Raw genomic sequence first — 13,354 nt, 5'->3', positions numbered from 1 at the left:
CTGTAAAGTTCACTGTTGCAAGGCACAGATGATTCTCTGTCTTGCTCCATCATTAGTGTTCATCGTCTAGTTTTATAAGGATGTCCAAAATACTGACTTGTTGCATGTCATTACTAATGGCAAGCGTATTTGCTAAATCCTCTAATTTGCTATTTGGTCAATAAACCATCACTGATGTATGAAGATGTAGCCTCTCTGTGAAAAAGAATTATATTTACCAAACCTTGAAACTTGTTTTAGTACAATTTATAGCGGAAAAACGTATCTATTTTATACAATTTTGTCTTTAGTTCAGTGTTCGCGATCTATTTACAAGAATGGAAATTAAAGCTAGTGTAAGAATTGTGAGCTTTACTTGCCACTACTAATTTTAACACGACAGTAAATCATTCTCCTTCATATAATAATTATTTTTACCATATTCCGTGTTTAATGTGGTGTTTAACATTATCAGAAGTATTTCTACATCTACAGGTCCTTCTCAAAATATTAGCATATTGTGATGAAGTTCATTATTTTCCATAATGTCATGATGAAAATTTAACATTCATATATTTTAGATTCATTGCACACTAACTGAAATATTTCAGGTCTTTTATTGTCTTAATACGGATGATTTTGGCATACAGCTCATAAAAACCCAAAATTCCTATCTCACAAAATTAGCATATCATTAAAAGGGTCTCTAAACGAGCTATGAACCTAATCATCTGAATCAACGAGTTAACTCTAAACACCTGCAAAAGATTCCTGAGGCCTTTAAAACTCCCAGCCTGGTTCATCACTCAAAACCCCAATCATGGGTAAGACTGCCGACCTGACTGCTGTCCAGAAGGCCACTATGACACCCTCAAGCAAGAGGGTAAGACACAGAAAGAAATTTCTGAACGAATAGGCTGTTCCCAGAGTGCTGTATCAAGGCACCTCAGTGGGAAGTCTGTGGGAAGGAAAAAGTGTGGCAGAAAACGCTGCACAACGAGAAGAGGTGACCGGACCCTGAGGAAGATTGTGGAGAAGGGCCGATTCCAGACCTTGGGGGACCTGCGGAAGCAGTGGACTGAGTCTGGAGTAGAAACACCCAGAGCCACCGTGCACAGGCGTGTGCAGGAAATGGGCTACAGGTGCCGCATTCCCCAGGTAAAGCCACTTTTGAACCAGAAACAGCGGCAGAAGCGCCTGACCTGGGCTACAGAGAAGCAGCACTGGACTGTTGCTCAGTGGTCCAAAGTACTTTTTTCGGATGAAAGCAAATTCTGCATGTCATTCGGAAATCAAGGTGCCAGAGTCTGGAGGAAGACTGGGGAGAAGGAAATGCCAAAATGCCAGAAGTCCAGTGTCAAGTACCCACAGTCAGTGATGGTCTGGAGTGCCGTGTCAGCTGCTGGTGTTGGTCCACTGTGTTTTATCAAGGGCAGGGTCAATGCAGCTAGCTATCAGGAGATTTTGGAGCACTTCATGCTTCCATCTGCTGAAAAGCTTTATGGAGATGAAGATTTCATTTTTCAGCACGACCTGGCACCTGCTCACAGTGCTAAAACCACTGGTAAATGGTTTATTGACCATGGTATCACTGTGCTCAATTGGCCTGCCAACTCTCCTGACCTGAACCCCATAGAGAATCTGTGGGATATTGTGAAGAGAACGTTGAGAGACTCAAGACCCAACACTCTGGATGAGCTAATGGCCGCTATCGAAGCATCCTGGACCTCCATAAGACCTCAGCAGTGCCACAGGCTGATTGCCTCCATGCCACGCCGCATTGAAGCAGTCATTTCTGCAAAAGGATTCCCGACCAAGTACTGAGTGCATAACTGTACATGATTATTTGAAGGTTGACGTTTTTTGTATTAAAAACACTTTTCTTTTATTGGTCGGATTAAATATGCTAATTTTGTGAGATAGGAATTTTGGGTTTTCATGAGATGTATGCCAAAATCATCTGTATTAAGACAATAAAAGACCTGAAATATTTCAGTTAGTGTGCAATGAATCTAAAATATATGAATGTTACATTTTCATCATGACATTATGGAAAATAATGAACTTTATCACAATAAGCTAATATTTTGAGAAGGACCTGTAGTTAATGATGAGCTAAAAAACACAACTCTTTACACTAAAGTCTCCGGCGCACTCCAGACCACTAGGAGGCGCTGTAGTTGTGGAATTGCTCGTCAGGCGTCTACTTGTAGGTGCGCTGCAGTTACTGCATGACCAGGGTCCATGAACCGCCCCCTGGCTGCAGCAGGTGTGTGTAGAACTAAAACACGAAGGAGAAGGAAAAGTTCTGGATGTCTTGTTTGTACCTGAATGGAGAAAATAAAAGATAGACGATTTTGAAGAAGAAAAGACTGGGTAAGCCTTACATTTGTAACTTTGTGGCACTCTTTCCGTATCTTGCGGGCTTGGTGTGACGTGGACAAGTGTTAAACATCCTGACGTCCAGCTGGGACAGGTGGATCCTGCCTGACAGGTGTACTTCTCCGTCGCTTTCCTTGTTTTTCCTTCACTAACATATTTCCGCTTGGAGATTTGATGCTTATACATTTATATTTAAAGAAAAGGTAATTTTATGGTGTGATAGTAAGCATAAACAGGCGTTTCACGCGCTGCGCCTTTACGTCAACATATATATACATATATATATATATGTATATATATATATGTATATATATATATATGTGAGCTATCTTTTTGACTTTAGAAAAGAGATTTCTCCATTTTTCCTTGATGATTTATAGTCCAAATAACAGATTATTTAGTGTTTGCAGAATAGCCATTAGAAAGGTAATTTTTTGGACTTAGACCGGACTATTGGACGGTGGTGACGGACCTACACAGGAAGTCAATTGACACAGTCTTCTTGCAAAAGTATACGCACCCTGTTTTTCACATTCCGAATGTTACTTCTGCAAACATCAGTGTATGTTATGGGAAAGACCATCACAAAGTATAAGGGTGAACTGTAGGTTAAATGATATTTGGTTTTCAAAATGTTTTGCAAATAAAAATCTGAAAAGTGTGGTGTGCATTTGTGTTCAGTATCCCAATGTCAATATTCTGTAAAACTGTATTTTGCCGCACTTTGAGCTGCTACTTTTTTTGGTGTATGTTTCTACCAGCATTGCACATAAAGATTGACATTTTTGCAGTCTTGACACAGAATCTGACTGGGATTTAGATCTGGATTTTAACTGGGCCATTCCAACACACCAATATGCTTTGATATAAACCATCCAATTGTAGCTCTGACTGTATGTTAAGTGTCATTGTCCTGTTGGAAGGTGAACCTTCACCACAGTCTCAGGTCTTTTGCAGCCTCTAATGGTTTTTTTTCCTGCATCGCCCTATATTTAGGTTCATCCATCTTCCATTCAACTCTAAACAATTTCCCTGTCCTTGCTAAGGACAGTCATCCCCACAGCATGATGCTGCCACTGCCATGTTTCATTCAGTTGAGGGTAATGTAGATTGTTGGTTTCCCACCACACAAATAGGTCAAAATGTTCAGTTTTGGTCTAATCTGACCAGAGCACCCTTTTCCATCTGTTTGCATTGTCCCGTGGGTGGATTGTGGGAAACCTCCCCTGGCTTCCTCTCATTGATGGCTTCATTCTTTGCCACTCTTTAATAAAAGCCAGATTTTGTTTCCCTGTATACAGTTTGTCCCACTTCAGATGTGGATCTCTGCAGCTTCTCCAGAGTTACCATGGGCTTCTATTCTGTTTTTCTGTTTAATAGTCTCCCTGCCTGGCCTGTCAGTGTAGGTGGATGTTTTACTAGGTTTGCAGTTGTTCCATAATCTTTCGCTTTGTTGAATGATGCATTGAACAGAGCTCTGCAAGATATTCAAAGCTTGGGATACTGTTTTATAATCTGTCCCTTCTTTAAATTCGTCACAGCTTTTCCCCTTGACCTTTCTGGTGTGGTCCTTGATCTTCATGATGCTGTTTATTCACCAATGTTCTGTAACAAACCTTTGAGGTCTTCACAGAACAGCTGGATCTATACTGAGGTTATATCCAACAGAGACTGTCTCTATTTAGTAATGAGTAACTTGCAAAAGATTGTGGTCATACTGGATTTTATTTAGGTCTTATTAGTGTAAAGGCGGTTAATTACAAATGCGCACCACACTTTTTGTGGTCTATCACATAAAATCACAATAAAATATTTTCAGTGGGTGGAAATACCTTTGCAAACGCGTTACTGCATAATTTCCTGTTTGTGTCTCCTTTTCTGAATCCCAGCAGTTTGTCCATGTGAAATCTTTTAAGAGACACTGTGCTGCTGGAAGACCATGAGGAGGATCAAGCAGATTGACGTCAAGCGTGCCCTCGCTCTGACAGGCACCTTCAGCTTCCTCTGCTCCTGTTCCCAAGCCTGTCTGCTCCCCTTCCTCACCCTGTATTTCCGCCAGCTGGGCCTGTCTCCATCCATGACTGGCATCATCATGGGCACTAAGCACTCCATAACTCTGGTGTGGAGCCCAGCAGCTGGTCTCCTCTCCAAACGCTACAACAAAAGGCGGGTGGTGATAAACTGCTCGCTGGTGTTTTCTGCTGCAGCCGCTCTGCTCCTGCTGCTCCTACCGCCTGTAGGGAATCCTGGCACACAGAGCAGCACCTGTAACACCTCCAACCTCAGTTCTGGTTCAGCTAAAAGTCTAGTTGACCTTACAACTAGTACTACGAGTCAGACATTGCCAACTATTACACATAGAGAATTTGCTCTTGCAACCTCCCCTTCTAACTCAGTCAGTTATTCAGAACCTCCTCCTGTACCAACTAAACCTAATCAAAATGATACCGAAAACTCAGAAATTCAGCCCTCGCAAGTAGAAGCATCATCGGTCCCAAGCAGCAGTCCTACAGTACTGAGCGTTGTGCATTCCACCGTCAGCTCTTTTTTAAGTGCAGAAAGGAATAAGAGGTCTGTGAACAGTTCTGGATTTCTAGCCAGCCTGAAGGAGATGGACATTCAGAACCAACTCTTCTTCTTGATGCTCATCATCGTGTCAGTGTGGGAGTGGACGTCGGCCCCTCTTAAGTGGACGGTAGACGACGGCCTTTACGAGTATTTGGACTACGCGGATGCCTCGGACCGTCACAGCAGCACAGGGGTGTGGAATCTACTCGGGGGAGCCTTTGGGGTCGGGGGAGCCGGGCTTGTGGTTGGCCAGCTGAGCTGTCTCATAGTTGCTCACACCTCCAGAAGTGCAGTGCATTTTTACTTCTATGCAGGCCTGGCAGCTCTAGCTCTGCCTGTAGCCGTCTACCTCCCTCTGTACCTGAACAAAAAGCGAGACAGAGCCAACGGGCTCCTGAAGGCCATGCAGCTGGTGCACAGCTCCCCCCAAGCTCTGCTCTGTGCTTTTACCATCCTCCTGGTCGGAGTGGTGAACTCAGCTGTGGAAAACTTCCTGCTTTGGCAGATGGAGGATAATGGGAGCACTGAGGTGCACATGGGACTGTCTCTAGCCCTCGCTTTGCTCTCGCAGGCTGCCTTTCCCCTTCTGGCTGGCAGAGTATCTAAGCTCCTCAGCCCAGGCAGGGTCCTTGTAGTGGGGGCTGCTAGTCTCGGGATACAGTGCTTCTACTACTCCTTCCTCTGGGGGCCCTGGATGGCCTTGCCTGCACAGGTGCTGAGTACCTTCAGCAGCGGCGCCCTCTGGTGGGCTGTGGGGATCCAGTGTGAGGACGTTGCAACACCAGGGGCTGAAAGAAGTGTCAGGAGGGTCTACAGTTCCTTGTGCCTGCACTTAGGGAGTGCACTCGGGAGTTTTGCTGGAGGATTTGTGGTGCAGAGATTTGGGGTGACATGGCTGTACCGAGGGGTGGCAGTGGGACTTATGGCATGGTGTGTGTGCCTTCCTCTGCTGCAGTGGAAAGCCCCTCGCCAGCGCAGGATTAACTACTCACGGCTTTTGGCAGCTGACGCAAGCGAGGCCAGTGACTCTGAATCTGAGCCAGAGAGAGACTGGCTGGATAAGGCCATGGAGGATGACCGAGGCAATACCAACTATGAAAGGAGAGTCAGACACCTAAACTAACCAACATGATGCTGTGGTGAAAGAAAAGATCTATAAAATGTGGCGATGCACCAATCAGGCAGTAAGATATCAATATTGGCTGATTGGCAGTATTGGAGACTGAGAGTTTTGCTTATTCTTCTTTGGTAAAAAGCTCAAAGTCAGTCCGATTCGTTGGAGAGCATCTGTGAACATCCTGTTTTAAGTCAGATCTACAGACTATTGGATCTAGGTCTGGACTGACTGGGCTATTCCAACACATGAATACACTCTGTTCTATTTGCATGTTTAGAGTTATGCCACTGAAAGTTGAATGTCTACCCAACTCAAGTCTTCTGTAAGCTTTATCAGGTTGTTTTGTTGGGTACTGCCTTGTCTTTAGCTGTCACTGCTGAAGATAATCATCCCCACAGCATGATGTTGCCACCACCATGTTACATGATGGGGATGATGTGCTCAGATTGGTGGGCTTTGCTGCTGTTGTCATGCACATTTTGAGTTCAGTAAATAGCAAACATGCTTCAAAAGCATAGATTCATCCATTTTCCTTTAGACTCAAAACTATTACCTTTGGCAAATAAGATTCAAAATTTTTCTTTTATGTGTTTATAGTCGTTAGAAAAATAAAATTGATGTTTGAAATTGGATACAGCACGTCGGACCTAAAGAAATCCAGAAAATGGGTACCAGGAAGAAATGCCCGATCGGTGCATCTCTAACAAAATGTGTTTAAAATATAGAATTTTTAGCATTGGATTAGCAATTATATTCCCTATCAGATTTGGCACATTGCCTGACATGTCATTCCTTATTACCAAATGCCAGCCAAGGATGCTGGATTTTCTCCCCTGACAAGTTTGATTACCACCAAAGATTTTTTGACTATAACTGCTCATTGCAATTTACTTTTTTTAACTAAAGGTTCCAGCATCCTGCAGGGGTGCCAGCTCTATTGAAGGATTCTGGTTCCCATTTGCAAAGGCAGACGTTGTTTTAGGTCTAGTTGTTTTTGAAGACAAAGCAGCAGGATTATAAGGACCAAAAACCCGGCTTCAGTATACAAGCTCAACAGCTTAGACATCATGAGAATAGAAACACTGAAGCCTCTTACCGCAGTGTAAACTAAACACATGTGCAGACGACCAGGCCAAACTGGACTGGCATCCTGTTACACCCCACCCAAACAGGCTGTTGGTCCTCCTCCACCCCTGACTGCTGCAGCCATCATTTCTGTCCCTTACATTGGACACTAAACTGTGAAATAATAAAATATGTGATTAAGCAGATGGAGAAGTGCTCATTCTCTGATCGTATGTATTTAACTTTAAGCTGAGCACATTACAAATGATTGCTTTTGGGCATCTGTAAGAAATTCTTGTCAAAGCTGTACTTTAAAATGAGTTTAAGCCAAACATACCTCATGTCAGATGCTTTATTTTGATCTGTTGACAGCCGTGAAGTTACAGTTTGTCAGCAAGTGTTGGGATCACTACTGCTCTATTAGGACTCTGTCTCCAGGAGAAAGAACTGTGAGGTCTAATGTTCCACCTTACTTAATGCTTTTCCTCAAGATTTCCCGCTGAGAAAACTGTTAAATGTATGAAGGCTTATGCATTTATGTCAAATTATTATGGATTAAATATACCTTATGCTGTGCTTGCAGTCTAATACTGCTGTAAGACTGATCATTGCTTCGCTGCAAGAACATCTGGGTGCCCCCCTGGAGGACTGGTAATGCCATTTCCAGCATGCTGTTGAAAACCATTATAAATCAGTGAAAATACAAAACAGTTCAATAAAAAAGACAAAGTCCAAGTAGTAGAAGGTGCATTGGAGCACTGAAGAAGCAGATGGCTGTTAATTCCAAGTGGTTTATATCCACTTCTAAAGCTTGTAGAGGTGAGTTGAGAAGCATTCTGGATTGTAGGGACATTTCTGACCAGTAGGGGGCGCCTCTGAGCAAAGAAAAGAACCCCGAGAGGCTGAATTCAGCATCTGCTGTCTGCTCTGCTCTCATTTTCTTCAATGTTACCGTGACACTGCATGGAGTCTGTCAGAGACTACTGATTTATAACAGAACAGTACACGGACTTCACCTTTAAATTCTCTCTGCAACCTCAGGAAAAGCCGGCATTTATTTTACAGGCATGGAAGAAGATAGAAAATCCTCTCAACAGTATGGAGCGCTGGATAAAACTGAGTTGCACAGAGCGACAGAGAAAGCAAGTGAGTTTTTATCTGGAATTGTATTATTATTATTAATATTATTAGTACTATTTAGATAATTTTCTCGATACATATTTTATTATTTTACATAGCTAAATTAATGGAATAATAATTTTGGGTAACTACACTGTCTAAAAAACTTGAACATGATTGGCTCATTGTGGTATGTGGTATGAATGAGATGTCTGCAGAACATTTAAAATTCTTTCCTTTGCTTGCCTTGTGTTTTACTGGGTTTTTAGTTCATGGCATTTTGCTTGTCTCACTTTTAACTGTCATATTAGTGCTTATTATGAAAGATAAAACTGGGAAATTAAATGAGAATAATTATCGGCCCATAGCTTAAGCCAGTGTGCTAGCAGCGGTTTTGGAGAGGATTATACTGACAAAGATGAAACATTTTTTTCTTTACCTCTGATAACCAGTTTGGGTTCTTTTTAATGCGTATATAGATGACTTATCAAGGCAGCTACAAGACTGGGACAGGGTGTGTTGCTGGTGGGACTATAATAAATCACCTGATATATGCAGATCATTTGGTTATTTTTAGTCCTCCAACAGTTACTGAGGGTCTGCTCACAATATGGCCAGGAGCATGACATTATATACAATGCAATAAAGAGTAGCATCATGATTATAAGATGCAGGAAGGGTCAGAAATGGGTATTTCCTAGTTCCTCTTTATGTGGTGCTGTTCTTAAAAGTGTGTACTGCTGTTAAATGCCTGGGATATTATATAACTGAAGATTGGCTGATTGCATGGACATTTATAGGCATCGTCGCAGCAATGGGATGCTGTGTTCTGTATCAGCTGCAACTATCTGATTGACTTCTTAGGCAGACCTGAACACATGAAACTGGGTGCTGACTCTTGAGCGCTCCTCCTTTAGTGCATAAATAATTACTTCAGTTTTGTTTTTGTTTAACTGAAGAAAATAGTGGCACATCCAAACTTTTAATTTCCATCTACCTAACGCTTGAATAGCTTCATAGTCAGCTGATGACATTGTAATATAGAGGTGTGTGTCATCTGAGCAGCTATGGTAACTTGTCTTATTTGTTCAAATCTGAGCTAAGGGGGAGGCAGCATGTAGATATTAAATAAAAGGAGTCCCAAGATGGAACATTGGGGAACCCCACATATGATTTTTGTCAACTGCGATGTAAAGTTACCTACTGACACAAATAAGTCCCTGTCCTTCAAGTAAGACTCCTACCAGAACTGCACCAGAAAGATTGACCTAGTTCTCCAGTCGCTCCAGTAATATAGCATATATGTCAAAAGTGTCAAATACTGCTCTGACATCCAATAATACCATCAGTGTGGTTGTTCCACAGTCAGCATTTATGCAGATGTCATTAAACACCTTGACAACGGCAGTGTCAGTAATGTACAGGTCCTTCTCAAAATATTAGCATATTGTGATAAAGTTCATTATTTTCCATAATGTCATGATGAAAATTTAACATTCATATATTTTAGATTCATTGCACACTAACTGAAATATTTCAGGTCTTTTATTGTCTTAATACGGATGATTTTGGCATACAGCTCATGAAAACCCAAAATTCCTATCTCACAAAATTAGTATATTTCATCTGACCAATAAAAGAAAAGTGTTTTTAATACAAAAAACGTCAACCTTCAAATAATCATGTACGGTTATGCACTCAATACTTGGTCGGGAATCCTTTTGCAGAAATGACTGCTTCAATGCGGCGTGGCATGGAGGCAATCAGCCTGTGGCACTGCTGAGGTCTTATGGAGGCCCAGGATGCTTCGATAGCGGCCTTTAGCTCATCCAGAGTGTTGGGTCTTGAGTCTCTCAACGTTCTCTTCACAATATCCCACAGATTCTCTATGGGGTTCAGGTCAGGAGAGTTGGCAGGCCAATTGAGCACAGTGATACCATGGTCAGTAAACCATTTACCAGTGGTTTTGGCACTCTGAGCAGGTGCCAGGTCGTGCTGAAAAATGAAATCTTCATCTCCATAAAGCTTTTCAGCAGATGGAAGCATGAAGTGCTCCAAAATCTCCTGATAGCTAGCTGCATTGACCCTGCCCTTGATAAAACACAGTGGACCAACACCAGCAGCTGACACGGCACCCCAGACCATCACTGACTGTGGGTACTTGACACTGGACTTCTGGCATTTTGGCATTTCCTTCTCCCCAGTCTTCCTCCAGACTCTGGCACCTTGATTTCCGAATGACATGCAGAATTTGCTTTCATCCGAAAAAAGTACTTTGGACCACTGAGCAACAGTCCAGTGCTGCTTCTCTGTAGCCCAGGTCAGGCACTTCTGCCGCTGTTTCTGGTTCAAAAGTGGCTTGACCTGGGGAATGTGGCACCTGTAGCCCATTTCCTGCACACGCCTGTGCACGGTGGCTCTGGATGTTTCTACTCCAGACTCAGTCCACTGCTTCCGCAGGTCCCCCAAGGTCTGGAATCGGCCCTTCTCCACAATCTTCCTCAGGGTCCGGTCACCTCTTCTCGTTGTGCAGCGTTTTCTGCCACACTTTTTCCTTCCCACAGACTTCCCACTGAGGTGCCTTGATACAGCACTCTGGGAACAGCCTATTCGTTCAGAAATTTCTTTCTGTGTCTTACCCTCTTGCTTGAGGGTGTCAATAGTGGCCTTCTGGACAGCAGTCAGGTCGGCAGTCTTACCCATGATTGGGGTTTTGAGTGATGAACCAGACTGGGAGTTTTAAAGGCCTCAGGAATCTTTTGCAGGTGTTTAGAGTTAACTCGTTGATTCAGATGATTAGGTTCATAGCTCGTTTAGAGACCCTTTTAATGATATGCTAATTTTGTGAGATAGGAATTTTGGGTTTTCATGAGCTGTATGCCAAAATCATCCGTATTAAGACAATAAAAGACCTGAAATATTTCAGTTAGTGTGCAATGAATCTAAAATATATGAATGTTAAATTTTCATCATGACATTATGGAAAATAATGAACTTTATCACAATATGCTAATATTTTGAGAAGGACCTGTAGCTAGCACATTAACCTGACTGGAAGACGTCAAAACAGCTGAATATTGTTAAAGTATTTCACTACTAACCTTATTGATAAATTGCAGAGTTCAAATGCTTTGATAAGTTGTTTGATAATAAATGCTGTTTTTAAGGTCTGGGGGACAACATCTGACAAAAGGAATGAATTTAAGTATTTGAATCAAATCAGAAGCTATGACAGGCAAACGTTCTTACAGAAAGCTGTGTTTTTTTGTATGCTTGCCTAATCAAAACAAGGGCATACAATTTGCAGATCTTTAAGCTCGAATGAGAAATTAAAATAAGATAATTTAGTCTATTCACAGCAGCAATACCAGGATTTGGGTTACTCTTTCTTTGAAAGCCAAGTTCAATAAATAAATTAAAAGCAGATTTAGGTACACTAAATCTGATATTTTGCATTGTAAGAAGAGTTTAATATGTTGGTAATAATTCTGTTGTGATTTAAAATATAAAGTCTCCATCCGTATAGATCACCTGTGCTGGAACTGAGACCATGAGGGAAAAACAGGGACTTTAACACTTCTACATATCACCAGAAAGATCATGTAAAAACAGGCCAAGGGCTCGGGCTGTAAGGCCTTTGTCTGAAGTTCTTAAGGATAAAAAGGTCCTGATCCAGAGTGTCAAATGCTTTTGACAAATTTTACAAAATGTTCAGCACAGCAGTCCTCAGGATCCAAAGCATAAAGTCATCAAACATTTTAGTTGAAGCAGCGACACGTGGGATGAATTGGGATGAATTAGAGCGGAGGCTGCATTTCTAGTTTTCTCATCTTACTATGAACACACTTCTAACCCTTGTGGAAGATAGTTACAGAATAGTTAAAGTTGCTATTGCTGGCAACGCTGGATCCATCAACAAATTGGACCTTATGGATTAAGAATAGGATGTCATCAAAGTTTATGTACATGTAAAAGTAGACAGACAAATATACATATACAAACAATATGGTGTATTTAATAAAGTGGACACACTCGGTTCGCGGCCGAGTGTGAAGCGGCTGGGATGAAGATCAGCTCCTCCAAGTCCGAGGCCATGGTTCTCGACCGGAAAAGGGTGGCTTGTCCTCTTCAGGTTGGAGGGGAGTTCCTGCCTCAAGTGGAGGAGTTTAAGTATCTCGGGGTCTTGTTCATGAGTGAGAGAAGAATGGAGCGGGAGATCGACAGACGGATCGGTGCGGCTGCTGCAGTAATGGGGGCGCTGTGCTGGTCCGTTGTGGTGAAGAGAGAGCTGAGCCGAAAAGCGAAGCTCTCAATTTACCGGTCGGTCTACGTTCCTACCCTCACCTATGGCCATGAACTTTGGGTCATGACCGAAAGAACGAGATCACGGATACAAGCGGCTGAAATGAGCTTCCTCCGTAGGGTGGCTGGGCACTCCCCTAGAGATAGGGTGAGGAGCTCGGCCATCCGGGAGGGGCTCGGAGTAAAGCCACTGCTTCTCCACATCGAGAGGAGCCAGTTGAGGTGGCTCGTGCATCTATACCGGATGCCTCCTGGACGCCTTCCTCGGGAGGTGTTCCAGGCACGTCCCACCAGGAGGAGGCCCAGGGGACGGCCCAGGACACGCTGGAGGGACTATGTCTCTCGACTGGCCTGGGAACGCCTTGGGCTCCACCCGGAGGAGCTGGAGGAGGTATCTGGGGAGAGGGACATCTGGGCGTCTCTGCTGAGTCTGCTGCCCCCGCGACCCGGTCCCGGATAAAGCGGAAGATGACGAGTACGAGTAATAAAGTGGGATCCCCATATTTTAGCAAAGCTAGTACAAAAGCTCTTTTGTAAATATCAGAAACATAATTAGTGTGAATGGAAAGAATAAAAGTTTGTGACACTGGTTAAGCTATAACACCTGCATGGAGGTAATAAATAGGAAGGAAGGATACACAGACCTTTAGAGTTTTAAGTATCAAGCTTTTAAAGGTTTTAAAATTTCACTGACAGAAAACTGAGTAATAAGAGATTTTTTGATCCTTGGGAACAGGATCAATGATCAGGAAGTGAGCATTTTATAATTTGTCTGACACTGTGAGAGAATCAACAAGAAGTTGAGAACATAAGTCAGAAACT

The 13,354-nt window shown here is 42.8% G+C and overlaps 2 protein-coding genes across 6 annotated transcripts in view; both read left to right on the top strand.

Annotated features, from left to right (window-relative positions):
- The first annotated feature begins 2,218 nt into the window (after positions 1–2,218).
- LOC124862769 (major facilitator superfamily domain-containing protein 6-like) lies at positions 2,219–7,699 on the top strand. Of its 2 annotated transcripts, none has more exons than XM_047356889.1 (2): positions 2,219–2,355; positions 4,254–7,699. In XM_047356889.1, the coding sequence occupies exon 2, from the start codon at positions 4,301–4,303 to the stop codon at positions 6,050–6,052; it is 1,752 nt and encodes a 583-aa protein (XP_047212845.1). In that variant the 5' UTR covers positions 2,219–2,355; positions 4,254–4,300; the 3' UTR covers positions 6,053–7,699. The 2 variants fall into 2 exon arrangements, with proteins under 2 accessions (XP_047212845.1, XP_047212846.1); XM_047356890.1 differs by having other exon boundaries at positions 4,251–7,699.
- Positions 7,645–13,354, top strand: part of LOC124862780 (bMERB domain-containing protein 1-like) — a 26,374-nt gene continuing 20,664 nt past the window's right edge. For 2 of the 4 annotated variants that reach the window (XM_047356908.1, XM_047356904.1), the window contains exon 1: positions 7,770–8,257. In XM_047356908.1, coding sequence (XP_047212864.1) covers positions 8,179–8,257 — 79 coding nt within the window. In that variant the 5' untranslated portion in view covers positions 7,770–8,178. The other 2 variants (XM_047356906.1, XM_047356905.1) reach the window with 2 other exon arrangements.

Source organism: Girardinichthys multiradiatus, chromosome X, assembly GCF_021462225.1.
Source record: "Girardinichthys multiradiatus isolate DD_20200921_A chromosome X, DD_fGirMul_XY1, whole genome shotgun sequence".
NCBI lineage: Eukaryota > Metazoa > Chordata > Actinopteri > Cyprinodontiformes > Goodeidae > Girardinichthys > Girardinichthys multiradiatus.
The sequence above is the reverse complement of the archived record's forward strand: the minus strand, read 5'-3'. Positions and strand labels throughout refer to the sequence as shown.